General features: G+C 39.6%; 1 protein-coding gene across 1 annotated transcript in view; it reads right to left on the minus strand.

Annotated features, from left to right (window-relative positions):
• The window catches only part of TMEM40 (transmembrane protein 40), a 29016-nt gene extending 11468 nt beyond the window's left edge, over window positions 1-17548 (minus strand). The window contains exons 1-4 of the mRNA XM_042451022.1: window positions 17456-17548; window positions 8032-8108; window positions 3199-3255; window positions 718-810 (exon numbers count right to left, since the gene is read on the minus strand). Of these exons, the coding sequence (XP_042306956.1) occupies window positions 718-810; window positions 3199-3247 (142 nt within the window). The 5' untranslated portion in view covers window positions 3248-3255; window positions 8032-8108; window positions 17456-17548. The remainder of the gene's footprint in view (window positions 1-717; window positions 811-3198; window positions 3256-8031; window positions 8109-17455) is intronic.
• Between the last annotated feature and the right edge of the window lie 778 nt (window positions 17549-18326).

An 18326-nucleotide genomic window follows, 5' to 3' on the forward strand; every position in this document is an offset into this window, starting at 1 on the left:
TAATTTTGGAGACATGTTGGAGAATGAGTGAGGTGTCAGGGGACTGAGGACAAGCAAACATTGCTCCTCTCTTCAAAAAAGGCAAAAAAGAAAATCCAGAAACACAATCAGATGGGTCTATAATTGGTCAGCAAAATATGCTCAACAAGTTGTCATCAACGGCTGTATTTCAAATTGGAAGGATGTCTCAAATGAAGTACTTGGTTCTGTCCTGAGGTTGGCACTCTTCTATTCTGTTATCAATGATTTAGATAATGGGGTGGACAGAATTCTTATGAAACTTGCAGATGATACAAAACTGGGAGGGGTTATTAACACATTGGATGAGAGAAAGAGAATTCAAAAGGAACTTAATAAACTAGTAAACTGAGTTGAAAATTAAAAAAAAAATGAAATTCAACAGAGAGAAATGTAAATTCTACATTTAGGCCAGGAAAAACAGCAAATATTACTATATCCAGAGTTTCAATTACCTATGCAACTGCTATTTGATATGTCTAGATCACATATAATCACTTGTGTGTGTGCATGCCATGTAAACCAGAGTGGGGAAAGCGCTGGCTGTGGGCCACACGATGTTCCTGAAAGCCTTCATAGAGATCCAGTGCTGGCTTCATGTTCTCACATCCTGGGAGGCAGAGGAGGGGAACAGAAACCTATGCTTTAAACCCATGTCCCCACTAAGCAAAAAACTCCATAATGCTTCTTTTGTATTACCGTGTGACTGATTCTCCTCTGCAACCTCCCCAAAAGAGCCATCTTCATTTTCTTCTTGCAGAATGGATCTTTTCTCTCGTTTTTGTTTCTTACCTGTTAAATTATGGGGACAAAACAAACCAAGGATTTACTTTTTACATTAATACTGATGGTGAAACATTGGAGGAAGATATTTTACATACTTATGTGCATTTGCTAAGAACAGCAGAGCTGGTGCGAAATTCTAGGTTTGTTCAAATGAACAGTTCCTAGCACTACCCATCAAAACTATGCCAATTTCCGCTCTCATCAGATTGTTGTCTGTAGTAAGAAAAAGGGTTAAGAAGTGACAGGAAAATACAGAATGATTAAATTGAAAAGATAGCCCTCCAAAAAACTATGGGAATGAAGCTGGGCCACTGCACAGTAGAGGCATCATACAGAAATACCTGTTACAAGAGAGGAACACTGTAAGGAATTTTAAATTTGTTATTGTTGTTATCTACCCACAAGTTGATCTTGACCCATGGCAACTCTGTCGATGAGACATCTCCAAGACTCCCTATACTGTACTGCTCTGCTCAGATCCTGCAAATTCATACCCATGACCTCCTTAATAGGGTCCATCCATCTAGCATGTAAAACAGGGGTAGGCAACCTGCGGCCCGCGGGCCGGATGCGGCCCGGCAAGGCCTTGGGACCGGCCCCCGCCCAGTCCTGCTGCCGATTGCCGCCGGAGCCTTTGGCCTCTCACGTGAGGGCGTGGGGCCTTTGGCCTATCAGGAGGAGGCGGGCAAGGGGGGGCAAGCGGCAGGCAAGATGGGCAATTGTCTATAGATGCCTCTGAAACATGCATTTATATTAACATTTTTTTTAAAAAATCAGCATTTTTTTTTGCGTGTCCTCCATTCTTTATAAAAAAAGTGTCCTCAATTTGAAAATTTTGTCCTACATTTGTCCCGGTTTATTTATTTAATTACTTTTTTTAAAAAATTATTTAATTATTTAATTTTTGGCTTCGGCCCCCCAGTTGTCAGAGGGACAGCAACCCGGCCCCCGGTTCAAAAAGGTTGCCTACCCCTGATGTAAAAGCTACTACAGTGGTGCCCCGGGATACGAATTGATCGCGTTACGAAATTTCCAGGATACGAAAAAGTTAGATAGGAAAAAACTGTTCCGGGTTACGATATTTTTTTCGGGTTACGAATTTTTTTTCGGCGCGAAATTCAAACTGCAAAGCGCGGCTAGCGGCTTTCCAGCGCTAACGGAAAGCCTTTTCGGGTTGCAAAATTACTCGGGTTACGAACGGAGCGGCGGAACGAATTAATTTCGTAACTCGAGGGACTACTGTATAGCTTTTATCTACACACATATGCAACCTTACATACTTTTATTACACAGTCTGTTGACCACAAGCCAGTATGGTATAATGGCTTGAGCATTGGACTATGACTTGGAGATTAGGATTTGAATCCTGTTTGGCCATGGAAACCCATTGAGTGACCTTGGGAAAGTCACAAATAGCAATGGAAAACCCCTTCTGAACAAAACTGTCCAAGCAAATTCAGTTATAGGCTTGTGTTAGTGTTGCCATAAGTCAAAATGACTTAAAGGCGAACTAATACCCCCAGTCAAGGGAAAAACCACCATCTTCTGAGTTTGTACCATTACAAAGCAGCATCTTCAGGTACTTTAATACCACTATATCTCACCTTAAATCTTCTCTTTTCCAGATGAAACAGTGTTTCAAATGTTCCTCAAAGAACTCGATTACCAGACCACTTCCTAGAGTAGTTACTGTTCTCTGGTTATGTTCTAATATGTCAATATAAATCTTAATTTTGGTACCCATAACTGCATACTTGAACCACAGCCTAATTATGTAATGCAGAATACAACAGACCATAGCCACTTAGTGACCCACTAAATCATCTATTTTCTGTGCGCATGTACTACACTCATGGGAAGTCTCTCACATCTTATAGTTGTCTTTTTTTACTTTTCCTGTACATATAAGCTGATTTTGTATTACTTCATGATTGCCTCTTTGTGGCAATCTCCACAGAAGGAATCCTCAACTTCCCTTTCTTCTTGAAATTCTGATCTTTAATCTCATTTTGGGTTTGCATTTGACAAATTATGGGAGGAAGGAAGACTCACTAAGGATCTATTTAGTGTGATGCTGATGAATCCCATCAGTATAGTAGATTTTGTCTCATTTTAGAAGCATGGTTTAGTAATAGCTCCCTACTGCCACACCCCAACGATGCTTACCGAAAAAGAAGTTGAAAGAAAATGTAAAACATATTGGTGCTATTCCCACAGAAAAATGTCACATTAGCACAGCAAAGCACAATAAATGTATGAAGCTTGCCTGCCATAGGAGAAAGATGTGGGAAAGAAATACTGCATTAAATAGACAGTTGACCCCAAAACACAAAGAATTGTTTGCAGCAAGGCAACCTATCAGCCATCCCTCCCCATATCACTGCCTTGCATTACCTTTCAGTTTTTGTGTATGATCTGAAGCAGGGGAACTGGAGTTACTCATTGCTGTGTCTGTAAAAACAGAGTTTGGAAATCAGTTAAGTCCTTCAGTTTTTCTCAAACCTACCTCAGATTCACATAGGACAGTGTCAAGGTTATTCACAAAAAGAAAAGAAAACAAAATCTGAGAGAACCGTAAGAAGGGTTGCTTTCCAATTACATTTTCTTCTGCATTAGGGCTGCAATTGCAACTACACTTACTAGAGAGTAAGCCCTTTGGAAGAGAGTAGTGCACTAATGACCTAAATCCAATTGTTAATCTCAGCTAGGGTAGAGTAATTGATTCCATAGAATTTACTTAAGTGTTTAGTTAGCAATTTCCTATATACCATATTTTAATTGGAATTACGGTAATAATTGGATTTAGACATATGAGTAAGTATACACATCCCAGAATAATCTTAATTTTGCGGGGGAGGGAGACATATATAAACCATAATGTTTGCAATGACAGCAAATGCATGATGCAGGATGATGCTCAATCATCACCTGTTGTGGAGCAAAATAACACTTTTGGACTTCTCAATGTGTGCTATGAACCAGCATTGGGAGATGTCTAAATAGTTAGTATTATTTTCTACTTTCAAAATCTGTAACACATTAACTCTAGCCACATTTAGAGAGGGGCTTATGCATTAACAGTATATATGTACATACTGTATAACCTTGAGATAGAAAAATAGGCCAAATACTCCTAATCCATGCTCAAATGAGCCTTAAAAGGTTTTTTGAAATTATGAATAAATGCCATTCATTATGTAAAAAACAAAACTGCCCCAAAGTCAGTGGAGGTTGTGCTGTCATTATCTCCAAAAACAACATTTTACAGCAGGAGTGGACATGTGCAAGAATCAATTTGCTGTGTTTTAAAACTATATTTTAGGGCTATTTTTAAATTGCTTTTAAAAGTTTTTAGAGAGCATTTTTAATGTGTTTTAATTTTTTAAAATCTCTATATTGTATTAATTTATTTTATTTGTACATTGCCTCTCAAGACGTTGTGAACTAGGAGGTGATATAGAAATACCTTAAATAAATATCCAGTGATGGCACTCACTGTAACCTTACAGGCCACATTGTAGCACCACAACTGCCATTTTGATTGACAGGAAATGGGATTTTGTCAGTCTTGTTTCCTTTCAGCATTTGTGGACTTTTTTGTTTTTTGGACTTCCCCAAACAGTGTTATTTAGCAGAATATGGGTACAAAAGGAGCAATTTTTCTCATTTGTTAGACTTGACATTTCTTATTTGAAAGGCAGACTTTTTGCAACAGTGGTTATTGCTTAATAACATCACCAGGGGCTTGCTCTCACAATATCATCCTTATATCATAACTAGGGCCTGCCACGTATGATATCACAGTGCAATCACCCAAGTTCTCTGGTTTTGGCCCAGAGTTCTCATGGCCTGAAAATATCCTTATCTGACAACCCTACTTGTCATGGTAATTTTTTTTCTTACAAAATTATATTGTATAGATGTATATGTTGCCCTTCAATAACTGGTATTGCTAGGTGGTCTAACAATAATAAATAGTGAAAGGGAGGGCGCCACCATGGAGAAGGCCTACTTCTGTAGATGCACTACATTGTCTTCCAGATTCCAGCAGGGTTATATCTAGATTGCCTTAATTTTCTTGCCCTGATGATACCAGGGGATGGGGTTTTGATGCTCCCTGGTGTCACCCAGTGGCCTGGAAGGAAATCTTATGAAAGTAATAAATTTGTGCAATGTATTTATATCAAATATGTAATAATTTTATCTGTCACAAATGCTGAAGTCAACTCAGAAAATTCATCTTCTTGAAAGTGCCAAATTACTGGCTGGAGATGGCTGGTTGGGACATGTTTCGCTATGGATAAAAACATCTTCACTTAGCTTCCAGGCAGAATTCAGGTCTCTGGCTTTCAAGTATCCAAGCATATAAGGCTTGAGGCCAAGGAATAAAAAAGAGCCTCTTGTTCCCATATGAGCTAGGAATCAGAGAGCTCTGTTGGAGATTCTGTTCAAAAATTAAGCTGGTGGTGACCAAAAGGCAGAACTTTCCCAAGGCTCCTAGTTTCAGAATGACCCCCTCCTCAAATTTAGCACTTGCACTGCTGAAATATTGATAGCTACCAAAAATGATTGCATTAGCTCAAGTTTTTAAAGGATGAGTGAGTATTCCTTTAAGTGCCAGTGTGGTGTGTGGTTTAAGTGTTAGATTAGGACTCTGGGAGATTAGCGTTTGAATCCCTGCTCAGCCATGGAATCCCACTGGGTGGCCTTTTGCAAGTAACACTCATTCAGCCTCAGAGAAAGGCAATGGCAAATCCACTCTGAACAAAACTTGCCCAGAAACCCCCATGATAGGTCTGCCTTAGGATCACCATGCATCAGAAATGATGTGAAGACCAAAACTACTCCTTTCCTCAATATTTCATATTGTTTGTGGTCTTACTGATGTTTTATTTTATTCCTTTTTACTGTGGAAGAAGGTATCCATTACCTTCTTGAACAATGTCTCCCCTTTCCAGTGCAAATATAGTGCCCACAGCCAACTAGTACCTTAATAAGTCGAGAGGCACCTGGGCACTATCTGGTTTCAGCTGAGCAGCCAGGAAAGAATGGAGCCATCACTCTCCCAAATCTTTGGTATTACCCAATATGCATTATCTTGGAGGTAGAAGAGGGCAATAGCTGCCTCTTTCTCCCACTGCCCAGCTGTAGCCAGATACTGCCTAGGTATTGCCTGCCTAATTGATCACTAAGTAGCTTTGGGTTTTACCACCACCTGTCATACTTGCATGGCAGCAGAAAGGGGACGCCCAGTATAGGAACTCATTGCATAATGCTCCATGTGATATTATTGGATCTCACCCTCTGTATGAGTGTGATTTTAGAAATAGTCATCTAGTGGTGCAACATTACAAATTATTGAAACAATATAATGATAGCAAACACATAACCTGCCTTCAAATTGAATGCAACTTCTTAGTGATAACGGAAGCTCATTGAAAATCCAGTTTCCTCAACTTGTTCAGCTAATTTGGGTCATTTTGCTTTACCAGAATACATTGAAAGAACTGGCCCAAGAGTGATTTAACTGTCCTATGTCTGATGGGAGTTTTCTTACTCTAATTATCTAATATATCATGTATTTCCAAAAAGAAATCATAGGCCTGTAGAAAAGACATTCTTGAAATAATTAAGGTAGACACTATGACTCCAAAAGCTTTGTTCTCTCAGAAAGCTTGATCTGACAAGTCAATTGCAGCCTGAGTCAATAGAAGGAACCAATGGTTTTATACAAGGAACAGTTACTATGAATAATATTAATCCTTATGCAAACTGATTATCTTTTAAAATGTAGAAGGAAGGGCATGACAACCTAACTGTTGCTTCCTGGTTAATCAATAAACAGAACAATATTCAAGTATCCATTCTATATACTTTTCACTTTTAGCACAAAGAAGGGAAAAATGGGGTCAGAGAAAAACCGATAGTACCAAGCAGTGGGGTTTTGATTCCTTCTCACCCAGTGGCCTGGGACTAAATCCTAAGGAAGTAACATATTTGTGCAACTTATTTAAATCAAATAGGTAATCATTAACAGATTAGAAACAATACTGATATAATATATTACTAGTTATTGTAATTAGTCCTCTCTTGTGTCCCCAACAGATGAAGCCCTGAGGATGGTGAGACTAAAAGAGGGTTACCCTGTAAGAGCTTTGAGCCTGCCAACAGTATAAGGTAGGGAAGAATTCAGAGAGCCTGAATTCATGTTGAGTTGTGTAAGTTTTTCTTAGCCAGCATGTTGAACTGAGCTGGCCAACAGACCTACAATCAGTGAAGGTGTTATTACCCAGGAGCCACATCTCTTCTGTACCCGGCCTTTGTCAACAGTCATGCTGGATCATTTTGAACCAACAGAAGTTTCCCAACACTTTTTAAAGGCAGGTATAGATACAGACTGTTATAGTGGTTCAAACAGGATGTAATTATGCATCACTGTGATCAGATCAGGCAGTCCCAGAACAGGCTTAGTTGGTAATGCACCTCTGCTGTGCAAATTCTGGACACTAATGAAACTCCAGCTCAAGGCGAAATGCAGGATCATAAGGGAATCAAGTTGTCTTGTAGCAAGGCTAACCATACTCTGCAAATCAGAGGATGGCATCAGCTGATTGTTGGCTCCTCAAGAGCTCTAAAAAGAGGCAAAATGGCATCACAGATGCTATTTTGGGTGCTTGGAAGTAACATTGTTTCACTCCCAGTCACCTATTGAGTTACTGGGGAGAGAGCTGTTGTTTGGTGATAGACCCCCTGAAACAGCATATTTAAACACATTTAAAACATGTTTATGAAAGGGGTTTTCCTCTAAAAAATTTAAAGGGGTTCTGGTGACTTGAATGTTTTTCCCAGCTAAATTTTTGAAGGGGTTCTGGTGAATTGCATGTGTGTGAATAGAATTCCTAAGGGCTGCATTGTAACCCCCTTCCCTTGAGTGCTACATGTAGTCTGTAGGTTGCACAATTTCCAAATCTGAGTGTCTGAATGAGTGCCATACTTAATGGTCTCCATAGCTGCTTCTTGTTCGACATGTTCAGTTAGTTTATCCAACAAGTATTGACAATGAAGACAATCATCCACTGGACCCCATTTGATTCCCAGTATGGTGACTGCACAAATTTATTGTGAAAAACTAATTGCCTAAATCCATTTAAAACACATATGTTCCATACTTCAGAAGCCTTTTCTATGAGGTAAAAGCATTACTCCAAGAAAACATTGCCAACTGACCTGCAAAGTTACTATGTATAGCTGCCTCTTGAGAATCACTGTGCAAGTTGGTCTTCTTGTTTCAAAGATTAATTGTGCTGTCAGAAAGACAAAAGAGAAATATGAGTGGCTGAAGAAGAAATTGTTCCACAGTAGTAACAACTGGGTGTGTATCTCACACATACTTCCTGGGCTGGGTACAGTAAGTCACCCCACAGTATCAGGTAACCTGAAGAACAGCTTTCTTGGACAACTTGACTCACAGCAGTTGGAACAAGTTCTATTCATCTTGCTCTTGCTGGGCAAGTCATTACAAATTAGCAAGCAAGACCACTGCAGAAGAAAAGTCTTGAGGGGACCTGCCTCTAAGCTAGGCAGCAGAGAAGAGAAACTGCCACATAAGTTTCCTGTTGGCATCATGAGGAGGAAAAATTACTCTTAAATATATTCCTGGATTACTGTTAAATTAGTAAGTCCTATGGTGAGAATAGATTTTAAAACTCTCAGAACAAGAACAGTCCATAACTATGCAGCTACTGGCTTCCATGTTAGTGGGACAGTGAATCCAGGGCAGGTTTTACTATAAACATGAAAGGAGTTATCCAAGGACAAGCAATCTGGACAGTCCTTTTAAAGTTTGTACTAAACTCCAGAGTGGGTTCACAGTCCCTCTGACATGGGAAGGCACCAGCTGTCACTGGTCTACAATGAAATTGGCACATTCAAAGTTTGAGTGTTTTGCCTTCTTTCTAAGGGTCTCCAGGAAAGTAATAATAATAATAATAATAATTTGTTTTATTCATATACCGCTATTCCAAAGTTCATAGCAGTGGACAGCAAGGAAGCTAATTAGCAAGGAAGCTAATTTGCCCCCAACAGTCTGGGTACTCATTTTAGCGACCTCGGAAGGATGCAAGCCTGAGTCGAGCTTGGGCCCTTTTGCTGGTCTTGAACTCGCAACCTTGTGGTCTTGAATGAATGGCTGCAGTACAGGCATTTAACCACTGCGCCACCAGGATGGTGGTTTGAGCATTCAACAATGACTCTGGAGACCAGGGTTTGATTCCCACTCACCCATGAAACCCACTGGATGACCTTGGCTAAGTCACATGCTCTCAGCCTCAGGGGAAGGCAATGACAAGTCTCCTTTGCCAAGGAAACCCCATGATAAGTCAGAAAGAACTCGAAGGCACACAACAGACAGAGGCACTAGAAGGGAGGCAATCTATTTGCACAGAGCCCATTCACTTAGTTTTATAATTTTGAGATACTGAGTCTTCTAGCACATTTTCTCATTCGCAATTGTCTTTCACACTATTATGAGGAAGTGTGACAACATGTATCTATTGCTATTTATTTGCTGCCTGTGTTTCTTCCCATTTGAAACTCAAGGTGGCTCACAAAGTCAAAACAAACATAGTACATACACAAAAGATGAAAATCTAATTAAACTGCCACATATCACTTCCAGTAGCTTGGGGGTTACTTTTGGGGGTTATTTTCTTGATGATTTGGAGCACCCCCTAAACAGAATTTTAGAGCTAAAACTGCTCTTTAAAGAAGTCCTTGGGGATAAAGGAGCACATGGGACACACCTCTATTTTACATAGTTTGTACAGTTTCTTAAATGATTTCCAAAGTCCTGTCCAACTAGAGTCTGGAAACCTTTGGGGAGTCTGCAACTCCTCCAATTCTATGGTGGCTAGAGGATTATGGGAACTAACTAACTTCACTATCTTTCCATTGCTAGGTCAAAAGGCAGAGTGATTTGCATTACTTGTCCAGTCCTACTTCTCTGCCATATTTCCTGCCTACCTTTCCCTACCTGGAACATCACAATTTCAATTGCCTCTACATTTACCACACTGCTTGATTTACAGTGTTCAAACATTTGTAGATTCAAGAAGACTCCAAAACCAGAGGGAAAAATTCAACACACTTGAAAACAAGATAAAATGGCAAGTAATTGTAATTACATTTGAATCTAGTCACGCTAGCAGTTTAAATAATAAGAACAGACCTTGATACATTCAGTAAAAATTTAAGTTCATTTGGGGAGCACAGTATTGAATATTTATAATACACAATAGTCTGAGTGGTAGCTGTCTGTTGTTCCATATAATGAATGCTGAATTTATTTTCTGATTTCAGTGCTAGTACATCTTCTAACTGCTCCCTGTTATGACTGGATTAAAGCCCCGATCATGTGGAGAAGTTGGGAAACATGGCAATTATAGGCTGAATCATGACAAAATAAAATAGTACTAAGAAAGAAGAAAAATACATTGTGTGGTTCAGCAAATTTATTTTATGAATTAATTATCCCACTTCCACAAAGCCCTAGTCTTTCTCCTTATTGTAGGGTGGAGATGACCCTGGGTTTGCTGTGCCAGTGGAGTGCCAACTCTGGCCAGTTCTACCAGGCTAACAAAGTTTGAAGTATTGCTACAGTAATGAAATGTGGATCTACATTCTGAAACCCAGTCTTGCTAATTATGGAGCAGCTCATCCCAAAAAGGATAACCAAGAGGTGATAAACTGGGCATGGCAAGTATACATGGAACAGTTATGACCAGTGGAGAGGCTACTCAAGTAATTACTCTGTATCTACATTATTTCTAAATTGACATTTCCAATATGGCATGTAAATAAATGAAATTTTAAAGTAATTGCAAACAGGTTCAGTGAGTATATGCTACAAAGCAACCATTCCAAAATAAAAGACCTGGCATCCCAGACTAACCAGAGTAGGCACAAAGCAGAGAAACAGAGAAAGGGCATTTAAAAAAAAGTCTCTGAAAACAAGCATCTTTTTTTAAAAAGAAAAAAAAATAGATAAAAAATAGATGAGTATGGAAGTATGGAAAATAACGAAAGTTAAATTTGTAATGAGGAGTAGAAATAATGTATTCATGTGAAGAGAAAACAGAAAGATGAAAGGAAATTGAAGATATGCAGGAATAATGGAAAATGAAACGGTTCAAGGATTGACCAAGGGAAGTCACAGTGTTTTATGTTTTATGTTAGATGTATGCGAATGGATGGAAAAATGTATTTTTTGTTCTTGTGCTTTTGTGTTTTTGGGTTATGTATATGGGTGTTACGTTAATGTAGGTTCGAATGGGATAGAATATTTTAGATGTTTGTATTGTAAAATGTATTTATAAATAAAAATTTAATTAAAAAAAGAAAAGAAAACAAGCATCTTTGGCTACCATCTGTCTAACCTTTCACAGCCCACAAAGCAGGATTCATGGGGCATGTGACAGGCCTTCAAGCAACCATGTCTCAAGCTGCACTTAGGTTTAAACATTATAATCAGCACTTTTAATTGTGCCCAGAAACAAATGGAAAGCCAAAAGAAACGACACAAGATGCAACACCAGTGAGATATTATTTGAATAGCCAGTTTCACCAGCAGTTCCATCACTGTATTCTGCCCTATTTGCGGTTTCTGCAGATGTGTGAGAGGAAGCCCCGCATACAAGTAGGTTTGTCTTAAGGTTCCTGAAATTAATGATTTTATGCAATTTGGGAATGCTGTCTGAAGGTTTGAGGGCTGAAGAAGTTTGGGGGGAGAAGGTGTTTGCTATTATGTTCTGCAATCTTTGCAAATGTTTGTATGCATATATTAGATGAATTCAGGGAATATTTGCAATAATAGAATATTTCAGTATTCTAGACTGTAAGTCAAGTAAGTATGGCGTGTTACAGACGGCCCAGAAGGGGCAGTCTCGCACCGCTGCTGGTTGCTGCGTCCAGGAACTGCAGCATCCAAACTGCGTGGTTCCCAGACACAGCAAAGAAGGAGCGTGAAAATCGCACTCCTTCCTTGGCCCCGGAAAAGACACCACAAGGCGCTAGTCGTGCACTTGCGGCGTCACTTCCACCGTGTGACATGTGGATGCAGAGTGTCCACTACGTCAAAATGGTGGCAGCCGTGTGGAACGGCTGCCGCCATTTTGACGTAGTCATTATGTGCGAGGGGAAGGCACATCAGGAAGCGCCATCCCTCACGCGTAATGATGGCACGATGACAGAACCTCATGGGCCCGTCTGTAACATGCCTATATTAGGCGGTTTACAGTCAGTATTTTGTTGAGAGGGAGAAGAAAGAGTGTTGGAATGTTGGGGGTAAATGGTGATTGGCTTCATGTTTGAAAGAGCATTTAAAAACTGCATTAAAACCGGTGTGAGTTAGAGTTCTACATCTTTAATGCTTAAGTAGAAGGAGGAATTTCAGCAGGTGCTGTTTGTACCTGGTTGTATGACAGACAAAATCTGCTGAAATTCCTTCTTTTTTGGAACAATTAAAGATGCAAGAGCCATGTCCAGTTTTCAGTCTCGTAACCATAGACTTAATGAGAGAGTAGGTGTTACAGAAAATAGAGTCTGCATTGTTTATTGCTTTGATGGTGTGGCTGGATTTAGGAATATCTAAGTGAGTATGTTAAGGGGAAATATAATGACACTAGAAACCATAACATGAAAGTATACAAAGGAAAGGAGGGGGAAGGAATACAGTGGCATCTATAATAGCAGCAGCAGGAGCATTTACATTTCTATACCACTTCATACTGAACTAAGCAGTTTCTAAGCAATTTACAATATGTAAGCCAATGGCTCCCAACAAGCTGGGTACTCAATTTACCAATCTACAAAAGGATGGAAGGCTGAGTCAACCTTAGAGCCCCACAGGATCAAACTCACAATGTTGTGGTTGCAGTACTGGCACCAGGGCTCCTTTAAAATATAACTGATTTGTTTTAGCCTGAGGATTCATGAATTTGTTCCCACTTCTCCAAAAGCACAGAAGAAATACAGTCTCCAAGGTATATAAACACATTACATAGTTATGGGGGTGGATTCCCTGATCATACCCTCACATCTCTGTAGCAGTACTTCAGTGCAAGCAGCTTGAAGACTGAATTCTGTCTATGCATCTGAAGAAATGGATTGAAATCTACAAATGGCCCTGCTAAAAATAAACATAGTCCTAAAGGTGCCACAAAGTTCCTCCTCCATTTCCTTTTTATATTGAGAAATACCACCTGTGTGTCTGAAAACTGTAACATAAGAGGAAGAACTAGGCTGAAACTAGATGCTTATGCACAGAACGTCATCTGGTTACTTTAAGTCGTATTTCTGTATAACTTTGTTCCACACAGGTGCCTCTTCATTGACTTTGCCTTTAGATACATAGTATTTCTGGTGGCTACAAAATATAAAGAGAGTACCAGAGAAGAGGGGCCCAGCTTGTAGTCATATGATTTATGCAGAGAAAAGGTGTTATAAGACAGTTGAGCAAATCCTGAGATTGGAACCAAATAACATTATTGCTTTGGGACTATAAAAAAGTGGTTTTTTTAAAAATAAAGGTGCTATTTTAGTTAGAAAAGAGAAGTAAAACTTCTAGGCATCTTCACAGCTGTTGAAGTTATGACACTCAGGGCAATCTCTATTCTCTCCCCCCACCCCACTTTAAACAAGTGGGTCTCAACATTTGATCCTTTAGTTGTTTTGGACTTTAACCTCCAGTACCCCTGACCATCAGCGATGGTGTCTGGGCTTCTGCAAGTTGAAGTTAAAATATCTGTCGGAAAAGGTTGAGAAGTATTGTTATAAACAGCTTAGAAGTAACTGCTTAAGAGTAGAATTCAAAGATATAGCCATGTTAGTCTATAGAATCAGCATGTGGAGACATCTTGTAGCACCTTTGAGACTAACTGAAAGAAAGAAGTTGGCAACATGAGCTTCAGTCTACCTCCTCATTTGCTTTTTAGTATCTGAAGTCTACGAAAGCTCATGCTGCCAATTTCTTTCTTTCAGTTAGTCTCACAGGTGCTACAAGATCTCTCTACATACAGCTTAAAAGTAAACAGCTTAAAAGTAGATTAGGCAGCAGCAATAGAGCTCTTGCCAATATATCTGGCCTTGTTTCCCTAGAGTGACTAGAGAATGCGGCTGTATTCCACCTGGATAATCAAAGTAGAAGTTGGATCTAACAGGATGTCCAGATTGGAAACCTCAAAGGAAAGTGCAACACTGCTCATAATAGCAGAATTCAAAGATAGACTGTTTGCATAATTAGCATACAAATAGATCCTGTAGCACCTTTGAAACTTCTTGAAAGAAAGAAGTTGGTAACATGAGCTTTCCTAGATTTACGTCTACTTAATACATCTGCATTAATGTATCTGATTAAGTAGACGTAAGTCTACGAAAGCTCATGCTGCCAACGTCTTTCAGTTAGTCTCAAAGGTGTTACAGGAGCTCTTTGCATACTGCCCATAATAGAATATCACAAAGACAAGAAGTTGGATGATTTGTTCATCAGGCACAATACTGTTGGCTCTGTATAGTACTGGCTCTCCATCTTCTAACTGGAGATAACAGAAACTAAACCTGACACCTTCTACCAGGAATTCTGTCACTGAGCCCTCCCAAACAGACTACCTATCTGTAGCAATGGGATCTTGTAGCCCCTTTGATACTGTGTGAAAGAAGTTGTAGCATAAGCTTTCATAAACTAGGTCTACTTACTCAGATGCATGCACATAAAGGCAAGCAACATCAGAATGTGGTCAAGATGGCCAAAGGTATTGAGCAGGAAGAACACACAAGCTGCAGCAGTTTGCCTTTGCTGGGTATCTTTCCCTCCATTGAATTAAAACTACTTTTACACTTTCTGCTCAGTTTGTAGCAGTTAAAGCAAGCTGAAGACAAAGGGTGGAAATGCTCTGAATTAGCTCTGAACTAGCAGAAAATTATCAGGTGACACACTACATTATTAAAGCACAAACATAGGATCATAGTGGTATAATTATCTAGTTTGAAAGCGTTCCTGGTATGTCTGTCAGCATCTGAATAGGTGAATCCTAAGGAAATTTTGGGGCCCTGGCATCTGCATGAAGAAGGTACTGTTTTCAGTTCTGTTATAGAAGGTACTGCTTCCAGTTTATTATAGGCAGATCTTAGAAAAGGCTACCCCTCTTAGTCAACATTAAAAGGAAATTTCCAAACTTTGATTATAATGAACAACCTGATAAATTCAATCTATTGCAAGCATTCTGTAGCCGTCCAGTCCAAAGCCAGGCACTGACCTATTCACATGTATTCACTTCACTGTCACATGTGTTAATTTCAGAACTCAAATGTATGAACTTTCCATAACTTATTCTTATTGTCAGTTTAATTTTAATTATGCTTTGGCTTTATTTCCTGGCTACGAGCTAGCACGGTTATATGAAAAAAATATGGAAAGGGGTTAGATTAGGCTCTTTGGGATCAGGCTCTCATGATATCAGCTGTAGAGAAGCCTAGAAGATAAAACAATTTGCCTTTTCCCTTGAAATATGTATTACACCCCTGATTTAAAGTAAATTTGCACTACACATTTGAAGTAGCTTAAAGTGGTTTAATTAGGGTTACCATATTTTTTGGGGCGGAAAGAGGACACATTCACAAACTGACTACTTCAGAACACTGATTGCTATGACAACTCTCACTATAAATACCCTTACAATACAATCAGCTTTCTCCATCCATGGATTCAACCAGCCATGGCTTGGAAATATTTTTTTAAAAAAATAATCCAAAAAATCCTAACCTTGATTTTGCCGTTTTATGTAAGGGACACCATTTTACTACCTCATTGTATTTAATGAGTCTTAAGCAACCATGGATTTTGGTATCCACCGTGGGGGGGCGGGGGCAGGCATGGAACCAAACCCCAGTGGATAGCAAGGGCCCACTGTGTAGACTGTGATAATTTCTATCAGAAATATCTCTAATCTTCATTGTATTTAAATAACAGCAATTTAAATTTATTATTTTGCAATATTTAATAATACCAACTATCTATCTGGTTACATCAGCAATATCCCAGCATAACCTAGGATTTAACACCCATCCCCTCATGCCTGCTCATCCACTACTCTAGGATTGCTAGGTCTTATAACAACCCTAGGAGGTAGGTTGGCAGCAGGGGAAACTGTCAAGACCACCAAAAATCAGAGCTATGTTTGGCAAAAGGGAAAACAGATGCAGGTAAACATCCAGTGATTCCGGTCGAGTGGGAAAGAAGCCCATAGCCACTCCATAATGTACAGTAGCTCCTTCCTCACTGGACCCACTGTTGCTGCTGTTCTGCTTTAGCCTTCCCACCTTCCTCTGTGAGTCCCACTATCAAAGTTAAAGCTAGAATCTTGTCCATTCCTAGAGACAGGATATTCTCTATATGGTGCTTGATTTCATCCCATGGAGTTGCAACAATTTGACTTACAAAATCTGCTCACTTCTGAGTTTCAGAGGTAGGTGGACTTTGTAACCTGGAAATGTTTAAAAAGCAACCCCTGGACAGAAATTATATCTCTGAAAAAAGAGGACATAGGTAATCCTAGGTTTCATGGGTGGGGTACAGACCGCCAAAAAGAGGTGGCTGGGAGCCACCTCTCTTTTCTGCGTAGCTGCGCGGCAGCAACCAAATTGCGCAGTGTGGCTACGTGAAAAGCAAAGGAGCGCTGAAAAGCAGCTCCTTTTAGCACTGCTGCAAACTGCCTGCGGCGGCGCAAACATATTGCTGCTGCGCGGGTCCACTGTGCAGCAGTGATGTCATCGCTATGCACACCGTATATATGGCACTGCGCAGCGATGATGTCCTGGCAACATGCTAGGGTTGCGGGGCGTCTGGAAACGGTGCCCCGAGGCAACCCTAGCACGTTGCCAGGTCATGCTAAAGTGCCCGTCTGTCCAGGGCCATAGTCACAAATTACTGCTTGAAAACCTTGAAAATGAAGCTTGGCAAGGCAGTAGACATTACACATTAAATGTCACTTTCCTTTTATCTCCTCAACACTGAACTCCCATTGGCCTTTTGATTGAAAGCAAGTAGCATTCAATAAATTTACATTTGTGGTTCAGGGGCATACCGTAAGTGCAGCTGCTAATCTTTAAAATGTATAAATATTGTACAAGTAAATCCTATGCCCACTTATTTGTGCTAAGCTTCACTGAATGCAATGGAAATTATTTCTTAATATACATGAATAAGATTGTGCTGGTTCTTGTGTTCACTAAAACCTAGTACATCTTTCAAACTATCGAAACCACATTTAGTGCTTAATTAACAGATGCTTAGCCCAATCATTATTAAAATAATGTTCACAAAAGACAACCCATAGTTGTTTAAAAAAACAAGACTTAAGCATGGTGTAGTAGTTTGAATGTTAGACTAGGGCTCTGGAGACCAGGGTTCAAATCCTTGCTCAGCCATTGAAAGCCACTTGGTGACCTTGAGCATGTCACACTCTCTCATCCTCATAGGATGGCAATGGCAAATCCCCTCTGAAGCAATTTGCCAAGAAACCTCTATGATAAGGTTGCCATGAGCCAGAAATGACTTGAAGGCACACAACTGTAACAAATAGAGCATTAAAGAACTTACCAAAACAATTGTCAAACTTTCAAGTTTGTTTTCTCAGGTAATGCACAAGGGTCTGCTCAACAGCATCTAACCAACAGCTAAATTAATCCTTTGCTGAAAGAGTAAAATAGGAGGCTATAAAATTCGTAGAGGCAACTCCTCCTCACCTGTATCATCACGAACAAGATGTACTGGTCTGTTGAGCTCTACTCCTCCCTTTACTATGAAACATCCTATCTGATCTATATGTTACTCATTGGTTTTCTTACTAATTGGAAAAGCTATATGCTCATAGGCTGATGCTCATTTTATTTAAATCTAGTGAGGTTTCATAATGTGCTGGTGGTTAGAGCAGTCTTGCACAACACAATGCAACTTCCCCTAAAGTTGCACTGAGAAGCCAAAGGCCCTTATCTGAAAGATTTTAAAACTTCTCCCTCTGACATGGAGGAAGCTAATCATTCTTACCCTTCTGGTGTTGGGAAAAATCAGACACTGAGAAGACATTTACCATCTGTCTTAAATCCACCTGAGACAGAATATATGTATGTATAAGTGATTATTTAAAAGTTTGTTTTAATTGAAAATACCATTAATACATTTTTGTACATCTGGTAAATAAGATTTTGTTTATATTTTATAAATATAAATATATTTTACATTTTATTTTATATTAGCAACATAACTTGATCTCCTCTTGAAGACGTGGAGGGAGGGAGGAGTAATTGACTGGGAAAAGCCTTTCCTTATCTGACCCAATCAGCAGAATGTTCTCAGGAAAATCTAATGTTAGAAAAAAATGAAGATTGCATTCAAGTTTAGTTCACATTTCCTTCCTTCTCTAGCCATGCAATTACTTCTAACAGGCTTTGGCACTCAGTGTTCCACATTT

The sequence above is a fragment of the Sceloporus undulatus genome, chromosome 2 (genome assembly GCF_019175285.1).
Source record: "Sceloporus undulatus isolate JIND9_A2432 ecotype Alabama chromosome 2, SceUnd_v1.1, whole genome shotgun sequence".
NCBI classification, from domain to species: Eukaryota; Metazoa; Chordata; class Lepidosauria; order Squamata; family Phrynosomatidae; genus Sceloporus; species Sceloporus undulatus.